The 23,579-nt window shown below is 39.7% G+C and overlaps 1 protein-coding gene across 1 annotated transcript; it reads right to left on the bottom strand.

Annotated features, from left to right (window-relative positions):
* Window positions 1-5,478: 5,478 nt before the first annotated feature.
* On the bottom strand, window positions 5,479-22,323 carry ZCCHC8 (zinc finger CCHC-type containing 8). Its single transcript, XM_019507262.1, has 14 exons — window positions 22,114-22,323; window positions 20,841-20,883; window positions 19,838-19,912; window positions 18,549-18,654; window positions 17,341-17,418; window positions 16,931-17,034; window positions 15,338-15,406; window positions 13,962-14,022; window positions 13,384-13,526; window positions 11,859-12,001; window positions 9,924-10,039; window positions 9,210-9,293; window positions 8,085-8,202; window positions 5,479-7,004 (listed from the first exon to the last, which is right to left on the bottom strand). Exons 1-14 carry the CDS (start codon window positions 22,292-22,294, stop codon window positions 6,178-6,180), a joined length of 2,148 nt encoding a protein of 715 aa, XP_019362807.1. The 5' UTR covers window positions 22,295-22,323; the 3' UTR covers window positions 5,479-6,177.
* Window positions 22,324-23,579: the final 1,256 nt, after the last annotated feature.

Here is a 23,579-nt window from a genome sequence, read left to right as displayed (position 1 = left end):
AGGAGGAACCACCTTTTCTGGACCCCCAGACTAGCTAGCCCTTGGGCTCCGAGTGCCTCCCTGACTACTGCCTTGAGCACAGCGAAGTTGGCTTTCCTAAAGTCAAGCATTTGCACTGTGCTAGTTACCCTCCCCACCTTCCTCTGAATAGCAAACTAGATCATTTCATAATCCGTCCCCTAGTCTCCCTTGTACTAGCACATCCCCCCCAGGTTGTCCCCAGAGGCTAACACCAGATCCAGCATGGTGTTTTCCCTAGTGGGGACGAGTACCTCCTGCACGAGGTGTAGGTCCTGTACGCATGTCGGGAACTTTTGTGAGTGGCTAGACCTGGCCGACTGCTGCTCCCAGTTGATGTCAGGGTAATTCATATCACCCATGGCCACAACATCCTTTGCACGCATGGCCTCCCCAAGCTGCCTGGAAAATTCCTGATCCAGTTCTTCCTCTTGATGTGGTGGCCTGTAGTAAACCCCTACCACCAGATCCCTCTCCCCCCGCCCTCCTTGAAGTTTGACCCACAAGATCTCAGTTAAGTCTTCCTCTGATCCCATTTGGAAGGTAGAACTGGTATACTGTTCCCTAACATAGAGCGCAATCCCCCCCACCTTTTTTCCCCTTCCTATTTCTTCTAAACAACCTATAGCCCTCTTTGTCTACTGCCCAGTCAAATGTTTCATCCCACCATGTCTCCACTAGGCCAACCAGGTCGATTTTACTACTTAATATGCTATTAAACATCCTTGTTTGTTGGTCTCTAAACAATATACAATTACCATCCATATTATTTCTACCTTGATGCAACTTGAAGTCCTTTCCTAACTTTCCATATAGAAAGACTGCAATGCAACATAGGGTAGATAAATCAGAGACATTCACTTATAAAGATAAACTTTTCTACTGGAACAAAATACAACTCAAGTTAGTTACTATCACTTCACTATGACCCTAATTTAGCCTGGCACATCTTAATTAAATCTGAACTTTTTTTTTTTCTATTGAGCTTAGCCTTGCTTTGTTATACAATAGATTTATCGTCAGAAAAGTTACTGTGCTTCTTACAAGTCTTTTAAGAATTTCAGCTGTGATTCATTTCATCACATTCAAAAGCAAAGAATTAACAGTATTAAAAACAGCTCATGTGACTAAGTGTTACAGGAATAACTGAAGATAGTTGTCACCAGACTGATGCACTGAAATTAGTTTAGAGATTGCATTTTGAAATGCTTGCAAATTTTGTGTAAGCATTTTTTAAATTCTTAATGTTGATAGCTTTTGTTGTTCTAGATGCCCTCAGTAGAACATATTTAAAAAAATGGGAGCAACAGAAGATTTTATCCCTAGTTACACATCACTTGGCAGATGTTCTCCTTTCCAATGTGAATTCAGTAGACGGAAAATATACCAGACTGTGTGCCCTGGAAACTGAAGTACCCTATTTATCAGTAGAGCAAGCACTTGCAGGAAGCACAAGTGCAGATTTCTCTTCATTGCCCCCAGCAGCTTTCATCAACCCTGTTCTAGAGCACAAGCACTCCTACACATGGCAAGAGAGGGTAGTATCAGTGATGCAATCCCTGGCATCTGCTGAGATTCTCAACAAGGGGCTAATTGTGATGCCTGTTCCAGTGTGATTTCTGGCAGGAAAGGATTTAGAATGACACCACACACCAAATGCCTCCAGCAAGCCATTGAACAGCCAGCAATGAGTTCCTATCGCTTCTGACTTGACCTGGATTCAAGTAGTAACCAAAGCAGAAAAGGTCCTGTATCCTGTTGGTAGTCATCTGAGTTAGCTTGTCCCCTAACAGAGATACCCAAGTGAACCAAAAAGTTGAAAACTGAGGCAAAAAGGGCTGCTTATACACCTAAAAAATCCAATACCATGTTAATGAATAGTACGCTTGTCATCTTAAAATGAGAAAAAGTGTGCATTCTTAATGTCAGATAATCCACATGGCAAGTCTAACATATTGCCAAAAGTCAACACATCTCTTCTGAAGCAGCAAGTACAAACCATCACTGCTGTAGGCAAGCAACTGGCCAGAAAAGGTCAACGATCCAATACCACACCAAAAACGATGCAATGGTTGTTCCTTCCCTTCGCACTTTTCTCTTCCTGCGCCCTTCCCCCCCCCCAACCCCAAAAAGACACCTCTGAAGAGAACTCTCTTTAATTTTGACTCTTATCCTTTTATTTAAATTTGTTCTAATTTGAACGTATTTAAGAATTTGATTTTGTTTTTAAGCTATACCCTTGATTGATGCAACTTTCTAGAATACTTTCCAGGTACATTTTTTATTACAATTTTTCTGCTACTCTTATGGAGGCTGGTGGGAAGCAGGTGGCTTTCAATATAGAAACTTATGCATTAGTTTAGGGAATAAACAAACATATTCTGCTTCCTATGAGACAAGTACCCTCATGTCTCTATAGTAAAAAGAGCACTAAGGATAGAACTACAGGAGGGTTTCAGGTCAGAACTGAATTGTGATTGTCAGAGTCTGTGGGAAAGTTTGAACAATGCATACTTATAATGTATTCATCTCATAAGTTTGATTACTCATTCAGTTTAGTCAGCTTTAAATTAGATTCCTGTACCACACCTATCACTACAAGAAATAGTATTAAAACATCAGGAAAATGCTTTGGTGCCTCAGCAAAACTTAGCAACTAAACCAAAAGATGCTTTCTGGTTAAAGGATGTATCTTGCATTTTTATCTGAGCTCAAATAAGCCTTAACGTAAGAAAAAAATAAAAATAAAAAACCTCTTCAAAATATGTAACATGTTGACTACAATGGGTGACAAGACTAGAACAATTAAATACCTCAATAAATACCACAATAATATATACCGTTGCCAAATTTGATCCAATTGTCTAAGAATTATTTGGAAATCAAGATTTCACTCAGTGATTTCTGTAGGATCAGAGGCAATAACTCTTATGATTGTCAACATGATTGTAGTGGTGTTGACTTCAAGTTGAAGCAGACTTCATGTGAATTTAGCCCAGGTTTTTTTGTAGGCCCCCCCCCACCCCACACTCGAACTGTTGGAATGCTGAGCCTGTCACCTGTTAACATAAATCAATTTAAGACAAGAGGTAGGCAGGCACCCAACTCTCAGTGAAACCAATAGGAGATAGGTGCTTAGGTATCTTTATAGATCTGGGCAAAATGTGACTATTAAAAGGGTAGGGGGGAAATGGAATTCTGGTGGAAGATATTAGCTATTCCAAGACTGCGATAGTTGTGTTACAACACTGTCCTCCCATGAGTTTGATACAAAACATCTTGTTAAACAGTGCCTTTAGTGTTTTTACCCCGTGTACACACAAATAAGGGAAATAATCCTACATGCCAAAAACAGAACAGAAACTTTCTAGTTACACTGTTGGATTGGGCAGGCAACTCAAATTCTTGGATTTAAGTCACATTGCAATTGGTACAGAACATTGGATATAAGGATTAAGTTCTAGCAGCCTCTGTTTTGTAACAGGAAGTGTCTAGAGGTATTTGTTTAGTTGATAAAGAAAATCTGCATTTAAAAAGAGAAGAAAAGACCGATCATAAAACTTAAATTGACTGTACTAACTCTTAGTAGGATAAAGGAATATTCTATCTTCTGCAAATTGGACTGCTTGGAGAGTAGTCATTCTTGCAAATTTATGCCTTAAGCCTCTTCTCTGCCCTACGATATATAATGAATAGCATTAAATTATATCAGGATTACATAATATGTGCGCGTGCACGCACATATAAAAAACAGGATGGCTAATACTAAACAAAAAGCAATTAATTTGTGAGAGAAATTAAAGTGTAGGACACCTGGATTCAGTGACCCCATTTAAGTTTTGTAGCTAATAATTGATATGGAACAGGTTATAAATACAGTTCATAAGATTCTGGACTCTATAGAGAGTGAACTCTCTATAAAGATTACTGAGAGCATAAGTTTGGTTTAGCTTTAATGAAACTAGAGCTGTTTGAATGACTTCCCTTTCCTCCTTCTCCCAATCCCCTTAAAACAGAAAGAAGAGAATTAACAATTGTGTTCTTTTTTTCTTCCTACTCCTACACACTGGTTCACTGGTTTTTGAAGAACTTGGCTTTTCTGAGCTGTTAAATGGAACAGCAGACTTATTATGAAGGGTGTGTAGTTAAAGGGCTAAACTAATGCTAGAAGGATCTTTGCATATAGGTTATCAATTCCAAGTTTCTATAAGTAGTGTGCACATATCTGTAAAATTAGGCCATACATTATGCAACATTTTTAACATAAGCGGTTAACATTCCTCTTAGAGGTACAGGAGAGACTTGAGAACTCTAAGTGAATGTCTCAGACATGAATGCCTTAACACACCCAAGGTGTGTACACTGTAGCACTTAATTACCTTAGTGTCTTTCATCATCCTCTGCATGGCAAGCGAGGCAGCATCCATGACACCCTGGCTAACAGGGTTCTGGGCTCTCCTGAAGTTTGACAAGTTAGAAAAGCTTGTAAGAAACTATTTGAAAAGAAACAAGACACAAAATTGTTTTGTAGCTTCACAAGGACAGTATGGTCTCCACCTACCAAGAAAGAAAGTGATGCAATGTAAAAAGCTACTTTTTTTGTTTTGTTTTAGAAACCTGTATTTCAGCTTTTCACTCAAGGTAGTTCTGAAACAAAACCAAACCACCCAACTAGAACCATTTAAGTGTAAGTGCTTATTATGACTTTCCACACCTAAATAGATTCTTCATAGTGGGTGGAGCAGTCTATGCTATATCCACCTCTAGTATCAAGAGCCATCCAGAAAAATTCCCTCTATGTTTAAAGATGCTAAATGTGCCCATTTTGAAGCACATATCTAGTTAAAATAAAGATTTCTGAAGTATTCAAATGCAGAATGCTCTGTTGCCTCAACCTCTAGAGGGGCTAGGATGGTTCTGCCATTATTACCCAAGCTGTACCTGCTCTTTAGATAGAGACCTGCAGGCTCCAAAAAGGCAGTCAGAACCTTTGATCAGTGTTATACATGCTTTTGAATATAGTCACTGGAGTCTCTTCTCTTTCTTTTGTAATAAGATCTTAGAATCTTGATAATAAACTGCATCTGCTACTCCATTGATTTGGCCCCACTGATACTTATTTCATGGCAAAAAAAAAGGTCACCCAGGCTAGTATAACTGTCCATCAAATCCATGTTGCTTAGTGCTTCCTGAATATCCCACCCATAAATCCTCCATTAAAAGAAAAAAGCAAGGTAGGATGATTTTAAAAGTTATACATTTAAGTACCTTTTAAAGGCAAGTAATATTTTCTGATCCAAGCATTATTACAAAGTACAGATTTGGTGCTTTTATAAGCTACATTCACCCCCTTTTTACCAATTAATTCTGTGTCAATTAATTTCTAGATTAGATTCATATCCATGTAGCTTTAAACGTCTAACCAGAACCTGAAAGGCTTGGAACAATCATTAAAAAAAATTGTATGAAAAACATATTTATTAAAACCTCTGTACACAAAAACGAACAGGTATGTACAGCAAGTTTACATGAAGAATGGTGTTACAAAAGATAGAAGTGGTACTTAAAAAACTGACCCCACATAAATAATTTATAAAAATATCTGAAATGGTGAGGCGAATGCTGGTAATCCCTGATTATTTCCATCTGGTTGCCAGGATTTAACATAGGAAATTTAAAAGTGGTAGATCTTTTAAAAACATTAATATATTAAACTTATCTACAGGGTAATTAGCAAAACGTAGAAAGAGCAGACTAATGTACAAAGGACAGATAAAAATCACCACTCCACCTGACCCCAGTCAGAGACATTATAAATCTTAACCAAAAGATTTAACAGCAAGCCACAACTTGTATTTTTAAAGACTTCCATGTATTACTGGGTATAAAATATTCAAATCAAACCAAAACAAATCAATAGTCTTGTCATCTTTGTGTAAGGTTTTGATTTCAGCAAGTTCTCCTGTACTGAAATGGCAGCATTGGTCCTGGTTAAGTGGAAGCCCTGAATGGACTTAAGTTGATACCAGGAAGAACAGATGCAGAACTATATTTGTCCACTCTCCACACATATTTGAAAAGCAGGGTGCAGAAGCATATCCAACTTGGCGGACACTTTTAATTTCTTTTGGGGCCCAAGGAACCACAAAGGAAGACCAGTCATACTGAAGGCGTTTTCTTTTTCTGCAGGTTTCTGGGGGAATTTTTTAACACGCTTCTGATTCGAAGATACACACCAGTAGATTCTGCCATATTTTCAAACTCAAATGGTGTTATCCCTGCAGCAAACTTGCTCATGTCAGGAACAGGACTCAAATTTTTTGTAGATGACTCAGTGCTGGTCACCACGTCAGCAATGCCTTTGTTTCCTTCATCATTCACCTCACCTTTGGAGGCTGTAGTGTTGTCATCCAGCATGCCTTCTGAATCCACAGGATCAGGGTCTTCCTTTAAATCAAGCAACCCATCCCCTGAACTAGGACTACTTTTAAAGTGCTCATTGCTGGAGATTTGCATATTAATGCCCGAAACACTAGTTTCCATTACAACTAGCTTCTCAGATGTTCTTCCTTCTGGAAGAACTTCCAGTTCATTCCTAGATGGTGATGATGTAACAGAGTTCCCAGCTAACGGTGTGTCTGCAGGTATATCAGAGTCACTATTTGTACTGTCTGCCTGCTCTAGTGCAGCCCAAATCAGTCTCTGCTGCTCTTCTAATTCTTCTAGGGTCAAAGTATCTTCATCCATAACAGGTTCTCCCATCCTGGGGTGAGACGAGTCACTGGAAGAAGTTATTGGTGGTGTATTCCTGGGAAGAGGAGGGGGAGTAGGTGTTGGAGGCTGAGGGGGTGTAAAGTTGGGTGGAGTAGCAGGAGGTGTTCCTCGTGGCAATGGAGGTGGTGTTGAAATTGATGGCGATCCAGGTGGCAGAGGAGGCTGGAACTGAAAACTATCATAGGCTTGAGAATTCTGTGACATGTCCAAATCTAATATTAGATAATGAAAAATCTTAATTAGTAGTATTGATGGTTTAATTCTTATCTTGGCTGATTTCAAACCTAAGCTTCAATTAAAAACAGCACATTTGTATTAAGTGTTTGTCATCGTTGTCCCCACCCCCATATCCTGAATCTCAGGCTCAAAACCAGAAGTTATATCCAAATGAAATGTCATGCAAGATAGGTTTTTGGGTGGGTTTTTTTTTGGTGGGAGAGGGAGAGGCAGGAGGTGGTCACAGGATCCCGAGGAACCTTCACAAAGATGTCATTTTGAATCTCATGGGAAACCATGATGGTAGTATAAAAAAGCCACATTTTTAAAACAGATAAACACTTAAGGTTTGAAAGCAAACTTTTCAGATTTGTGCTCCCACATGTACAGAGGTTCTCTCCTCAGAGAGAACCCAAAAGCCACCGATTAGAATTGCTATAGAAGCCAATTCATTAAATCAGTCTTTTTAAAAAAAGAGAGGCAACAGTTTCTACACATGCTTTATAGATGGCCCCTCCTGAAAATACCAAAGGTGTTGTCTGTAGCTAATATCGATCCTTCAAAAACTGAAACCAGACCAACTCAGATTAGCATGTTTGTTATTCAGGACCCCTCTACAAATTACAGGTATTTTGCAATTAACTGGTAATGCTCCCCCTGCACTGGCAATAAGATCCAATAAGTGATTCCACAATTGTGCTTCTTGTCATACACATGCAGCATGGCAAAAGGCATGATTGTGCAAACTGCACATTAGATCCCATTGTGCCTTCAGCTTCAGAGAGGGCCTCAGTGATCCCAGTGTTACTACTAGGAGTGGTGACCTAAGATTCCAGTTTCCTTGAACAGACCATTCTGTTACAGAGTAAAATGCTCTGAAGAGGAAATGGTGGGTATTACAGCCCCAAATATAAGTAAGAAATAATGCAAATATTTGAGCACCATAGCTAGTTTGCTTTAGCTGCCAGTTCCAATACCGTCTAATCTCCTCTTAGATGATGGCTTAGTAATTCAGTATCAATTACAACACTGAAGAGAAAGGAGCAAATCCAAAATATTAAAAAAGTAAATTATACCAGAATCTACATCCATGTCAGCTGCTGAAGCCACCACTGAATTGTCTTCTCTTAGCTTCTTTGAATTATGAGGGCTTGTCTGAATGGCAGGCCTTTTATTATTAGATTTTGGACTTGGCTGAGGAAAGAGTTATGCAGAAACAAGAAGAGCAAGTTAAGATTTTATAATATTGCCATACGAGACAAAGCAATAACACTTCCTACCACAGAATTATTTACACGTTGTTATAAGCTGTGACAATGATTTTGATTCATATCATAAACTATACATTGAAGGTAACAAACAGGAGAGGTTCAAGCAGTCTGATTTTTGGTTTTCCTTTCAACAAACAAGTTACAGTTTAAACTAGCATTAAACAAAGCATCACAGCCTAAAGTGTACTCAATTTTTCAATGTTTTCTATCTGGATCTTGTAAAATGTCCATGCCACACATACTAAGCATTCCCTTTGCATCAGTCTCAGAGAAATTGTTTTTAAAAATCACATGAAGAATATTGACATGCTTTCTTCTCACCCCTCCCCACCAATAAAGATCTCGTTTACTGTAATGGACTGCCTAACTCAGGGAAGAGGAACCTGAAACCTAAAATTAAACAGTAAGTAGAAAACACCAGTTACATCAGAGGTACTCTCAGAGAAAACTATAAATCCAGGTTGCCATAAGCACCTGTTAAACATAGACATGGTTTACAATAATAATAAAATGCACCTTTTTGCATATTATGGAAGCATGTTATTTAGACAGCCTACATAAAATATGTGAATTCCGAGAAACTGTGAACAAACACTAAAGTCTTAACATAGCCTTTTAAATCAAGTCCATATATTTCTAATCTCATGGGCTATCTTATGTAAAAAAAGTACCAATTTTTATAGAACAACTCTGACTCGTTTTCTTTTGTGGCTATATTATTTAAAAGGCAATCCCCTACTTATGGGAAGAGTTTGTCCTGAATAGCCTCAGGATTTCACACCAAAACCTACTACTCTGAGGCAGTTCACTCTGAATCATCTTTGGTCAAAGTTGGAAACGTAACTAGTAATCAATGTCTGGGTAACACTAACAAAAAATACAAGTTTTTTTCCTCCATATTTGGCATTCAAACAAGAGAGAGATATTCACCGCATGAACATTAGAAAGGTAGCTAGCAAAAACATCCTTCTGTTGGGATTGCTGCATGGGTATGGAACCAAATATCCTCCATTCCTATAGCAAAACACAGAAGCAAGGCTCAACATTCAGCAAATTGTAGTTAGTAACACAACATGTTTCAGCAAATTGACTTCATGAATAACGTCAACCAGTATTAGTTAATACACTAACCAGAAATATGTCTAACTGGAAGGCAGGAAGAACCTGCCTTCTTACAGATTGCATTTCAGATGTGCATTTCTAACAGGTGACAAGTTCCCTTCCATTTGGAAACATGAATGGCTGATGCAGGGAGCCAACTGGCTAAACAATAACACTGCTTATGTGAAATGCAAGTAAATTGTTAACAATTTACTTGCAACTAGTATTTAACATGGCTATTAAAATTTACTTCCACAGAAAAAAGAAAAACACGCACACCTAGGGTGACTTCCTTCTAATTAGCAACAGTTATGCCAGAAGCTCTATGACAAATACATTAAAAAGACAAGAAAATGAAATGATCCAAATATCTATTAAGATACCATTAATTAAGCAAATCATGGATGACTGAAAGCAAAATGTGATGGTCAATTAGAGGCAGAAGTTTAATAATATGGGGCAGTAATAGTGGGTTGGGTTTTTTGGTTTTGTTTTGTTTTTTTTAGAAACAACATGCCAACTAAGTATAGCATATCCACTTACATCTGGAATCCCACTTGGAGTGGACATATTAAAGCCTGGATAGTTTATCAATTTAGTGACATCATAAGTGACACGTTTCTGTGGATAGGATCCTTCTTCCTCCTCTGTTTCACCATCTACAACAGAATATAACTTTATAATGCTTTTGTATAGAAAGAAGCCATAGCAGAGAGCACATGCATGAAGAGTTTAAATAACTGTTACAGAAAGACTTGCATCCTGCAAAGTACGAACAGTGGCCAAATCTCTCCTCAGTGTACACACAGAGATTTGACCAAAGCCCTGGTTTAGAGGCTGAGATCAGTACCCTGACCCCGTCATTGAGCACTTCAGATCTGAGCCTAGAAATGTTATGTCTGTTGTGTTAATTCTACTGTTTGTCATCACCAGCTCCTGGTTCTTGTAAGTTACAAAAATGATGAGTACACTTATTTCCAAATTTCTTTCATTAGCTGGGAAATCAGTCTATTACTCCTGAAAAATGGCAGATGAGGATAGGAAAGAAAGCAGAGCTAGACAAGGGGTCAAAGAACAAGTGTTGGAAATTACAGCATCACTGACAGTGTAGAATCTGAATTCACTACTGTTTTCCTGGGGGCCGGTCTCTCTGATAGCACGGTAACTTAAGAAACCCAGAATGAGGTTTTTTTCTACACAGCCAACTAATTTCTCTATAAAGGGATGGCTGCAGAAGTTATGGTTTTTAGCTACTAGCAACTGAATTTAAATATTAACAAAACTAATTTTTGAAAACATCACAATTCAAATCTTCAGAATTAACTAGTGTTTGATAAGATGGAAAACAGAATGAATAAATCTAATAACTCAGGCATGGAGCACCACAGGCCTGAGGAGCCAAATCTAGACACTGACGGCAACTTTTAGGTGACAGTTAATGAACCATTAACATAGGAACCCTTATTATTGAAACAGAGTGTGAGGAGTTTAAATTAATTTTGCTAAGGACCACTCATAAAGGTTAACATGAAGTTTTAAAATAAATTCTAAAGCGCATACCAAACCAATGTCAGAAGGAAAAGAAGAAACATGTTAATGATTCACCTAGACAAAGCCTGGACCAAAGTTTGTTTGTTTTTTTAAGAGAATGAGCTGGAAAAATCAACTGATGAAGGACAGTGTCAGTCTGAAGGAGAAGAAAAAAAAATAATTTTCTCTTGTTGACTTAAATGCCTCTGCATTAGGAAGAACAAGTACAAGGAAATAAGGAGACCATGCGTCATTGCTACATAACTGCAAGGATGGTGAATAAATGATCAGCCGTTATATATAAAGAAATCGCCAAATTACTTAGTCAAAAATTAGTTTTTTTCTCCACTGAAGAAAAGAACTGTGGCTTTGATTTACTGCTTTAGACAAGCCTGAGTAAATGGGCTATTAAATTTTTCAGTGCTTTCAATTATAGAAATGTATACAAATTCAAAAGTCAGAATACAAAACTAAAACCAGCAATAATTACAGAACTTTGAGGGACTTTATTTTTTTCTTCCAGAAAGCTTATACAAGCCTTCATGAGAACCTACGAGCTAATCAAAAAAGTGTGATCAAGCAAGAGCTAGGCTGACACATGGCCATTTAAGAAACAAATGGCTTTACATGAACCCCATGGTCTAAAGTCAGGTTGAAAAGACAGCAAGATCAAAAGGAAAAAATCCCTTCAACCATGTGATTCAGTTATTACAGGTTGAGCAGACTGTTGTAGCATGCCTAGATGATAAGCAATTAAAGAACTGACATGGCTAGAGAAAAGAAGAACCAGTTCAATGCAGTCTTGAGGTGAATCAAGTCCTTCCACGGTCAATGCCAAACATCACAAACTTGCATGTACTTTAAGGTGTGTAGTTTAGGTCTTCCATCAACTAAGAAGTGAATGCATGACTGCTATAGTGAGCCAGACCTTGACAACACACTTCTTACCTTTTCCATCATAAAGGGCAAGTCCTGAACCCTCCAGTTCAGCTTCTTTGAGCCACCCTGGGGGGTAACCCAACTGGCGCATGCGATATATAAATGGAGGAAGACTCTTATCAGTGACACCAAGTGCATCTTGAAGTTCTTCACTAGAAAGGAAAAAAGAGAAAGGAAAGCTATATGAGATCTGATATTCCTAGAAAAAGATAAAGACAATGATTAGGTGTATTTACTTGTGTTAAGGAATATTTACTTGAATTGCCAAGTTAAAACAAAATCTAAATAACCCTCTTTTGAGATTTTTTTTTTTAATCCAAACACTTTTACTGTTAATCTTTGAACTATTTTAGATGCAAGAACTGTACCTAAAAAAAGTTAATATAGGAAGCGTTGATTTTAGCTCTCTCATTAGGATATTAATTTGCCTACATAATGCAAATGAATGTATATGTCCACATCCCCATGAATGTGGACATTTGGATCCCCGAGGACAACTAATGGTGGCACACCTTGTGCCACTGCTAGTTGTCCCCATGGAATGCTTGGTGCCACATGCCTTCTGGCATACGGCAAGTTACCCAGGGTGGGGTAGGGGAGGCTGAAGACAGCAATAGGCTGGCCCCAGCAGCCTTACCTACGGTCCTCCTGGGGCTGTAACAGCAGTGACCCTGCTGCTTGGAGCCTGGCTGGCAGCCAGAGTGGCTCCGGCCAGCCAGACTCCAGTTTTGAGTGGCACATGCCCCCATGTGCACCACTCCACTTTCTTGGGTTTTTTTGCAGTTAAACAGCAAAACAAAACAAAAAAACTCCACCCCAAAACAACCCTGTGCTGCTGTCTTACAGCACAGAGAACAGTTGAACATGCGGTATGTGGTGCCGCAGACGTGTCTGCACTGCCATATACTGTGCAGCAGTGCTCATCTGGACACAACCCCTGAAGGTTAACTTTATTATGAGAATGACAACTCATTCTGACCTGTGCATTCATACCCAAATCCTTAAAAGGTAGCCTATCTACAAAAGAGGAAAAAAAAAAACAACAAACATCCATCCTTCCTGTCAAGCTAAATAAACGAGACAAAAAACAGCTCAAACTGCAGTCATCTCTTTGCCATGAAAGAGAACTTTTGTTTAAAAGACTAGATTTGTACACATCTGGCACAAACAGTTTATGATTCTAAAATAACCTACGGAGCTTGAAACACTTGCAATCACCCTTGGAACAGCTGTCTATTCAACAACCATTTGAGGGTTCAGTCCATATCACCACTAGGTCCCAAGGTCAGGAATACACCACCCTGCACAACATTTTTAACAGAATATTCCAGCACAAGAAGTAAACTTGAGGAATTTATCAGCTCATGTAAGCATTGTTAGCAGGATGAGTTTTAACAGATTAGTTAAGGCTACCAAGAGAACTCATATACAATAGTTTTGTCAAGTGGCAACTCCATTTAATTCCAAACAACAGGAAATTTATGTATTTATCTATGACAAGCAGAGTGACAGTCAATGGCAGGAAAATAAATACCTAATTACTCCTGGCTTGAACTTTCCAAACCTCTCTTCTACTTCTTCTGCATGATATCGTTGCAGGAAGTTCTGATTACTTGCTTCACCACAGGCTTCCATAAACTCTTTTCTTTTCTCACTTATACGGGCATTATTTCGTGGCTTAAAGATAATACAAGTGGGAACTTCAGCATTATGCAACCTCTAACTTTTGCATGTACAGCTCAACACAAACCAATGGACCGCAAACGTATGAAAGGTGCACTGGTGGTTATACTCAGACTGTATTTAAACATCCACTAGCTTAATAGGGGGAGAAACCTATAGATGAAGGCTTTGGGTTCATTTGTTGTTGTTGTTTTTTTTTTTTTTTAAAGAAATGTTAAACAGGAAGTTATGCTATGAGAGATTCAATTACTCAAACTAATGTAATATATTAAATTTCTAAGTGTAATGGAGATATATAAATTATCAATAAAAAAACCCCTCTTCTTCCATCATGAATTATACATGATTCCTCTAATTCTATAACTATTCTGTTACATCAGAACTTTGGATAACGAACAAGTAATTCTTTCCACACTGAATAAAGTTCACCTGTGGACAATCTTTCATTTGATGGTCTTCAGAACCACAGTTGAAACAGTGAGGTTTTGGCCTGTTTAAGGAAAGGAGAAAAAAGTTACAAAGTCCATTTATCCCTTTAGAAATGTACTTCCAGACACATACTTAAATATTTTTGATATAGATAGAGTACAACAGAACCGTCATTTGCATCACAATTGTCCACAACACAGCAAGTTGTGGAACTAAGGATGATCTGCTCATTTTCAGCTGTTTATTACAGCTTTTACTTCAAAGGGCGCCACTCTGCCATTCAGCTGGGGCTCATCAGCAGTTTAATTCTCTGATCTGCTGCATTGAAGGCCTTGGAAATAAAAGTTGCAGTGAGTCAGCAGTTCTGTTCAGGTCTGCTGTTGCTCTGTGTACCCCTGGTTAATTTGTAAACCCCCCCCCCCACACACTGCAGCAGTGGTTAGGAATGTAACCCTCCAAAGTACCCAGGATTTACAGTATCAACTCAAATACTCAAATTAACCACACACCTCAAACAATGCATACAGATTTGTCTCCCTAATCTTTATAATTATAAAAAAATCCTTCTATCTTGTTAGAATTGACTGGTAGTTCCCTTTATGTCTGCACATTTGCCTTTGCCACAAGGACAAGGGAGAGGCAGGTAGAAATGGACATGCTAGAGTTACATAACTTAAAATAGGCATGGTTTTCGTGTAAGACTTGAAGGAAGAAGAGGCAGCATGTCTCAAAGGAGGAAAAATACAGGGCCCAAAGTTTCAGATTAAATATAAAGTACTATATTTTTCATATGGCATCATCTATAGTTAAGGATGGTTGTCAAATCCATTTTCCTAAACTCAGATATTTCACTTGGCTATACAGTACTTTATAGAAAAAGTAAGCTTGCCTCCTTGCCTTACTACTTCCACCAAACATGTATTTGAAACTTAGAAGGAAGTTTTCTTCTTCCTCAAAACAGCTAAATAATCGACTCCACAAGAAAAAAAGTCTGTACTCTGTATTAGATGTAGAGAAAACCAGCCAACTAAGGAAAAGCCAGATAAGAGCTGCTGTACAGAAGAAAAAGCAAGGTGACAGCATATCAAGGCAAAAAAAATGACAAGACCAATATAAAAAATGCTAACAATAAATGAAAAAAGTAAAACACTAACCAATAAGCTTAAAAACAGTTTCTTAACAGTGATTTTAGGGCCTTGTGATTGACTGCCTCTATTTACAAGTTATATTTTCTTTTTTACTGCAAAACTTAAAATTGCTTACTTTAATTGTTAGCTACAATCTTTAGTATTACCCTCATACACCACCTCCTGTTAAAATGTTTTGAAATTAAGAGGCTTAGAATTAAAAAAGGTAAATAAACTAAAAGTACAAACCTTTTTGGTTTTGCTACTTGCAATTCTTGCCCCTCTAGAGAGAGGATCTGGCTGAACACTTGCTGGTATCTTAGATGTTAATAAGGAAATGATATTTTTCGTTCCAAGTACAACCAAAACCTAGCATTGTTTTATATGGACTCTTCTGGAGTGAGCTAAAAGCACTTCCTTAGGTTACAGAAGTCACAATCCACTATAAGCTTATCCATCAAAATGTTTGTAGAGAACCCCCTCATTCGACTCCATGTGATAGTTAGCCTTGCTCTGTATATATTTTCCCATAGGGAAAAAAAGTTCCACTTAACAGACAGCTGTTTCACTAAGTAACTCAGAAGGGAAACCTTCTCTTGGCCTAGCCTGTAGGAACTAAACTAAGCTGGATGTTACTCTTTAAGTTTGCAGGTAAGCATGTCTCAAGAAAGCTGACACTGATGTTCATGCTAACAGAACATCATAAAAAATGCCCTGCCCCATATCAGCTGCATCAAGCTCTCTATCTTCCTTCATGCCATCTCTCATTCATGAAAGATGCTAAGATATTTAAATTGAGGTTTTTGAAGTCCTAGATAGAAAAGGAGCTTTGCTAATTTCTCACAAGAATGCAAACCAGAAGAACAAATTACAATGCAATATACAGTCCAAAGACAGGTACAACAAATACAGGTTAGCTGGCTCCTGAACTAACGTTTTCACTCATGGCGGGGCATCAATTGCAGATCAATTTTATTGTGGTGCATCAATAAGCAAAACATGATTTCTCAAACTGATTTTATATGGTTGATTTTTACACAGTATTTGCAGATCAAAGGAAGCAATTCTTCTGCTTTATTCAGCACTGGTAAGGCCTGAGATGAAGTCTCGTGTCTAGTTTTGGACCCCACACTTCAAGTAGTATGTGGACAGTATGGAAAGAGTCCACCGCAGGATAACAAAAGTGATCAAGGGCCTGGGAAGCAAGACTTATGCGGAAAGGCTGAAAGAACTAGGCTGTCTGAAGAAGAGAAAACTGAGGGGGGTGGGATTTGGTAACAATCTTTAAATACTTGAAGGACAATTATGGAAAGGCTGGAGATGGGTTTTTCTTTGTGGATGCAGGGCACAGGACTGCGAGGAGTAGCCTCTGGCTGCAACAGAGGAAACCAAGGTTGGAGATTTAGGAGGAACTTTCTGACCATGGGTGGGTCAAGCATTGGAACAGGTTATCTAGAGAAATTGTGGAATCTCCATCCCTGAAAGTTTGAGAGGGTTAGACATACACTTGGCTGGGATGGCTTAAGTCAGTAATGACTCTGCCTTGGGCAGGGAGCTGGAATAGATGACCTTGTGAGGTCCCTTCGAGCTCCCCTTTCCTATAATCATACAATCATGAAGAAACCAGTTTTTGGGATAGTGGGGGCAGGTAGGGGGAGACTAAACAAAGAACAAAACTACTATTTTAGTAGTCTTTTCAGCCAACAAACTGATGAGATCCATGCAAATTTCATATTTAAAAACCTTTTAGAAAAGAATTTAAGTCTCAAACTTTGTCCAATTGTGCTGTTTGATTGCATAAACAAAATAGAAAAAAGCCTCCATTTCAAACAAACAGGATACTTTGGTATTTCCCATCCTTCTGTCAACTGTGGATTTTCATTTAATATAGGTTGTCCCAGTTTATCAAGACAGAAGTTGGTAAAGTATAAAACACTCCCTACAACCTGTAGAAAGATGGAGAAAATTGTCAGTATTTAAATACAATTAGAATATTATACGTGTCTAAAAATTATATCAGCTAATATTTTAATGTAGTATATTTAGTTCTATAAAATTACTTAAGAGATTTCCTGTTTTGATTATTTGTAAATCCTTAAACAAATGCATGCTTTCTGAATGTGCACATGTCATTAATGTTTTCTGGTTATGTGGTTAAAGCAAAATAAATCAGTGGCAGACATCTGGAATTGTTGATAGTTTTGTGCAGCAAAAGGTGCAGAATGCAGATTTACAACTGCTGTTAAACTTACACTAAAAGCTTCTTTAATTTTTTTAATTGAATTAGAGCTTGCCACTCTATGGTCCTCTTCCAAAAGAATACTGGATGGCTAATGAGAAAAGCAAGAGAACAACATATTAAAAATGTAGTCCTTAGTTGCTGAAATGTACAAAATATATTATAACTCCATTCCCATATACATGCCAATATCTACATGCTGGTGTAGGAGATCTGTAGGCTAACAGCAGTACCATCTATAACAGGAGGCTGACATGGCTTTGGTTCCTGGCAGCTAGTTCTTTACTTCATGGGGACAGGGAATATTGTGAAGAAAATGTGGCATTTCAGGTAGGCAGGAGAAAAAAAAGCCTCTTTTCACTTGCCTGTTCAAAAGCAGCAGAAGCTAAGGACTGACAATGACAAAACAAGGGAGTCTTTTCTGTTTCTCAGCAAGGGAAAGAACATGGAAATGTCAAGAAGGAACAGTAGACTCTTAATTGACCTCAATTTCCACATGAGTAACGAGATGTGGGGTGGGGAAGGCTTCTCAAAAAAAACTTAGTCCAAGGATGTCAAACTCATTTGGCTCTAGTGGCCATATCTGGACTGTGAGTGACAGTATCAACTCCCGCAGCTGCCACAGTCACTGCATTAGAACAGCTCCAGAACCAAGGGGGTTAATCCAACTGCTGCTCACCCCACTTCACTCCTCCCCAAAATCTAAACTATGGACTAAAAGCCCCAAAATTCAGTAGCAGGTAAGGGAAGAGGGAGGAGGAGAGAACAGCAGCAATATTAATCCCCTGGGTTCCAGAGCCATGCTGGTGGAACATCTCTAGCAGCTGCAGCAACAATGGGTGAAAACGGGCTACCCAAGGCATGAGAAACCCAATGGACTGGATGTTTGACAACTTTCATTTAGACTAAAGAAATGTAGTTATAGTTAGAAAATTCTATATTTTAATGCATATTTGGGTTCACACTGTGACATTTAGAACCCTGCATACTTTAAAAAAAGTCCCCCAATATCTGGAAAGAATGTTTTCAAGGAGAGTGGGTGCTTGCAATTGCTTTTCCTATTCTCCCCCCCCCTTTTTTTTAAACTGTTTGAATCACCACCATTTTTACCAATATAAACATTTGATAAGGAGTATATCAGTAACAAGGAAAACTCTTGAATTTAACTATTCCAGTAGTAAGATACTTTAACAAAAGACTGAAGTTAAAAAAATAAATTACCTGAGGCTTAACATTGAAGTGGGTCTTCTCTGATGTAGCTCCCTGTTGCTCTTCATACTTTTGAACTAGATTAGAAATAAAATCCTCAATTTCTTGATGGTATTGCCTACAAAAGATGATAAAACATCAGAAGTAAACATATAAATTGTCTAAATACTTACCAAAAAAACTGACATGAAATCTAAATGCTATGACTTTGTATAGTGTTCAAAATAAGAATGGTTATAGAAACTTTTGTTACTATACATATGCATCTAAAAAAGGCACACTACCCAAAGGCATACTACCCAATATTAATGTATTTTCTCCCTTCACAACACTTTCTTGTACAGCAGCAGTAGAAAATTCCGCCCCCCCCCGCAAATATAGCTGAGGAAACTTCTACAATTAGAAGTAACTCTAGTGCAACACATGAACACGTTTTCAGTTACTTATGAAGTATAGCAATTTAGAGTCAGCTGCACTCCCATCCTCATCATAAAACTCAGCTCTAAGGGAAAAATCAAATACACACATCCCACACTCTACAAACAAACACACACTCTCTCAGAACAGACAAGTGACTATGAGTTACAAGTGGATAATGAGTGTGTTAGACTGAACCAAAGATTAGCAGTGCAAAGGCAAGGACTATCAACTTGGGTGCCTTGAGATCCTTTCAAGGGTGCCACGTGGTGCTGCATAATGTTAGCAACGTTAGGTCTGCAAACACAATTCACAGGATAAACAGAGATTTTTAATGGGAATCTATAGTTGTAGTCTTTCTGATTTTTTTCGCAACAGAAGAATTGCTCTATTATTTTTCTGTATGCAAACAGGTGAAAATGAAAATGAAATGCTGGCATTTTCCAAAGAGTGGTGTGAATGTAAGAAGTGGGTTAAAACCACTGGTCTAAGGAGACTAAGCATAAGCAAAGAGACACTTTTTCAGGTAGCACTTCAGGATATATTCTTTAAAGAATGCTCTGACATTCATTTTTCCCAAATTAGTTACCATAAAGAATTCAAAATGACATTAGCATCAGGACATGGATATCTGACATAATTATATTCACAGATTGTATATATCAAAACAGTTAACCAATTGAAATCTGGGATATTAAAGATATTTTGCTAAACTGAATACAAGTAATCAGAGAACAGCAGATTTATATAAAGAGTATTCAGAACACTGCCACTACCTGCTGAATACAGTACATTCACATCCACTGTACACTAACATACCCCAAATAAAGGCAAATCTCAGCAGAATATCAGAATTAGTAGCTTTGGCAAGAGAAATTACTTACTTTGATATAACATTGTTCATAAACAAAATTTGTAACAAAGGTCCATCCAACTTAGAGCTGTCCAGTGTTATTCCACTAGAAGAACAAAGAGTCAAAAATGTAAACAAAGAAAGTAAAATGTAATTGTATCATCCCATGTCATGTGATGTATCCAAGTTATTTAATCAGAGCAGTGATAAGAGTCAAGAGGATGAGCATCGTCTCAAGACAGACATGCAGCAAGTCCAGGCCAGTATAAATGTAATTCGTCTTTCAAATCACTCCATTACTCTAAGCTATAGTTTTTGCCCCCCTTGATTTCAATCCAGTTTTACTTCCTCAAGCAATGCAGCAGAGAATGCCAACTGCTTGAAAGACTTATTGTTATTGGGGGGCACGTACAAGAAACACAGGACACTGACATTTACTTAAGAACTGGAAAAACTGCACAGAGAATCTGGTGATTAGAAATCCCTCAGAGAATGACTATTAAATAGGCTAGAACAGGGGCAGACAATTATTTTGGGTGGAGGGCCACTTACTGAGTTTTGGTAACCATTGAGGGCCACATGAAAATTAATATTAATTTTCTACATTTTTAAGGGCCCCGCGGGCCAGATAGAATGGCTTGGTGGGCTGCATCTGGCCTGCAGGTCGCATTTTGCCCACCCCTGGGCTAGAACAACTAACACTCTACTACTAGTTTTCAGGGGAAAAATTATTTGCCAGAAGGCCACATTCATACCAGTAGTTATACAAGTGACAGCATTAAACTAAGTTTTGTATATATATGTCTGAAGATACAGATGTTTAGGGGGCATTGGCATTTTAGAATCCCCAGAAGACAAACAGTTACAGAAACCTTTTCCAGAAGAGTCTAATGCATATTCAGAGAGCAACTGCACAAGACAATAATTAGCTCCAGCTACCTTTACCTTGACTCCGGAAAGCATCTGTTTAGAGATCTAATGTTTAGGACTTGCATTGCTAAAAGTTCTAGGCTGGAAAGACAATATTAACATACCTTGGTCGAGTCAGAATGTTCAATTTTCTTTTAAGTTCTTGATGTTAATTATTTGTTAAGGAAGATTACTTTTTCTTTGCATGCACACTGCTAGAACTGAAGGACACTTTAAAAACCTAAATCAATCAACTCCTAAAACAACTGCACCGAACATAAGGCAGGGCTTCAGAAACTTTTATGCATTTTACTAAACTGCACTTCAGGTAATTCAAGAATTCATTTACCAACAAAAGGACTAGAGTAAGATGAATACAAAAAGCTGGTTGAAGTAGGGAGCAACAACTGCGTTCGAAACAGCAATCCATAATAACAAGCACCGCAACAAAGTCCTGTTGCACATTCTGTCTCCGCTTGCTGGACATCTGTGTGCATCACCAAGTACTCCATTCACAGGTGCTACCAGCAAAACCATTTAGTTTATAGATAGAAGTCACTAAAGTAAGCATTATAGCAGGATGAGGTAAAGCAGGAAAAAACCCGACAAAAAATGGGGGGGGGGGGAAGAGAGAGAAACAGGCCAGTTCAGACTATAAACTTGTTATATAGGGCAGAGAACTGTACAGAGATTGAGTTTAAAAGCACGCGTACAAGGCGAGAAATATGCCAAGATTATAAAACATACCAGGACTCACAAAAGAGAAAAATTAGAAGAAACGCCAAACACTATACCCATTTCAGGAGTCTCAGTTTGGAAGAGGCAAGAAAGATCTGGCAGTCAGACTAATAATAAAAAATTAATTTGAAAATACAATTTAGTTTAACACAAACAAACAAACAAAGGCCTTTCAGAATCCGTCTCGTCACAACGCTTCACAAGGCACCACTGGTTGACTGTTTACACCTCAAACATAGCCAAACACACCAAGATTTTAACACGGCAACACCTGGGACACGGGTGCTATCGCTACGTCAATTTATAACTCAGACCAAACAGATCAAGATTTTTAAAAAGTCTCGGCTGGAGGATGCCCCCTGCCTCCTCCAGAAAGAACGAGTCAGGCAGGAGATGGGAGGAAGACCTGCCTCCCCGGCAGCTCAAACTAAACCAAAAGGAAGAGGGTAGGAGCCGGGGGACCTGCCAGCTCCGCTCTCCAGCTTCATTCAAAACCAGAGGCTCTTCAGAAAAGAAGCCCTGGGCCCGCCCGGCGACCCCGCCGCGCCTATGCTCGGGGACACGGTGATAGCCGAGCTGGGCCGCCCACACCCTCACAGCCGCCCCCGCGAGGGAGGAGCAGAGGCCGGCCCCGCAGCCCGTCCCGCCCCGTCAGGATATTCTCGGCCCGCAGCCGCCGCACCGTCTCCTCGCAGTCCCGCAAACGCTGGCGCAGCGCCGCCTGCTCCTCGTCTTCCTCCAGGGGGGCGTCAAGTGTCTGCGCGGCCACGGCCGGAGCCTCCTCGTCGCCGTCTAGCTGCTCGAAGAGCTCGCGGTCCCCGAAATCCACCTCGGCCGCCATCTTAAGCTGCGGCAGGAAGAAGGGAGCGGGGCAGAGGGCAAAGGGCAGAGGTCGCGCAGAGGTGTGTGGGTGGGGGGAGCGGGACCTCTAACGGCTCGTCTCCGCCGCGCGGGGGGCCTACAAGTCCCGGCATGACCCTGCGCACGCTCATCATGGCGGCTTGCGGGGCAGCAGCGCGATGCACCCTGGGATCTGTAGGCCAAAAGCAAGGCCCCCTCAGCGCGTTGCATGCTGGGCTTTCCGGTCTCTGCTAGGAGCGCAGCATGCTGGGAGTTGCAGTCCTGGGGGAGGGCTAGGCCCAGGCCTCGAGTTGGCCTACAGCTGAGAAGCGGCCGGGAGAGCTGCGCTGTTCGGAGAACGAAGAAAGAACCCTCGTTCGAGCACTGCATCTGCATCGGGCAGGGCAGGCTCCAGGGGACAGGGGAGATTTGTACCTTCCAGACCAGCACTTCTCACCCAGGCAGCTTCCAGGTCCTTGTGAAGGTGCCAAAGGTTAGCACTAGCAGGTTGACAAACATAGGTCACAAGATAAAACCCAGTGCTTTTATACAGAAATCCATAGCTGTCGTCTTTCTGGGTTCTTTACAACAGATTAAGAACCAAACCAACCCTGCTCTTATTCTGTAGCCAGAGTGAAAACAAAGAGCTGGCATTTTCTACGGGGCACCTCAACTTAAAATCACTGCTCTAGATGAACCATAGTGGAGCACAGGGGTTGTCAGCTAGGGGTACATGTAGCCCCTGGGGGTACTTGGGAAGGCCCCAGTGGCTACGCAGCATTCAGCACCCCCCCACCGGCTGCCCAGGGACCACTTCCAGAGGAGGGTATGCACCAGGAGGGGTACACTCAAGAAAGGTTGAAAATCCCCGCTATAGCACAACAACCTTCCATGAGGCCAAAGCTTATTGTGTCCTGTGGTTCACCACATAGAGACAGGTTAGTCCACACATTGACCCAGCCTTCTATTTGACTTCAGAGTAACACAGTTAACTATGCCTGGTGTCTCCCTCATTTGCAGGCCAGGTTTCCACTTCCACACCGCCTCTATTTCCACAATGCAAAGCAAGAAACAGCAGCTTCCACTGAAGATAAGTGGCAGGACTGAGGAAGGGGGCAGAGGATGTGTTATGGTAAACAGCTATGCAAATAACTAGCAAAACTCAGGTTCTGATACATTTTTGTTAAGAGCTGTTTTTTTCCTTGGACTTTTTAAGAAAGTCTTGTCTTTGTTCAAAGATTAGTAAGATGGGTCCCTCATGGTGGGGGGGGGGGGGGGGGGGGGGG

The sequence above is a fragment of the Gavialis gangeticus genome, unplaced genomic scaffold (assembly GCF_001723915.1).
Source record: "Gavialis gangeticus isolate Ggan-Ray unplaced genomic scaffold, GavGan_comp1, whole genome shotgun sequence".
Taxonomy (NCBI): domain Eukaryota; kingdom Metazoa; phylum Chordata; order Crocodylia; family Gavialidae; genus Gavialis; species Gavialis gangeticus.
Note: the sequence above shows the minus strand (reverse complement) of the source record. Positions and strands in the feature narration are given on the sequence as shown.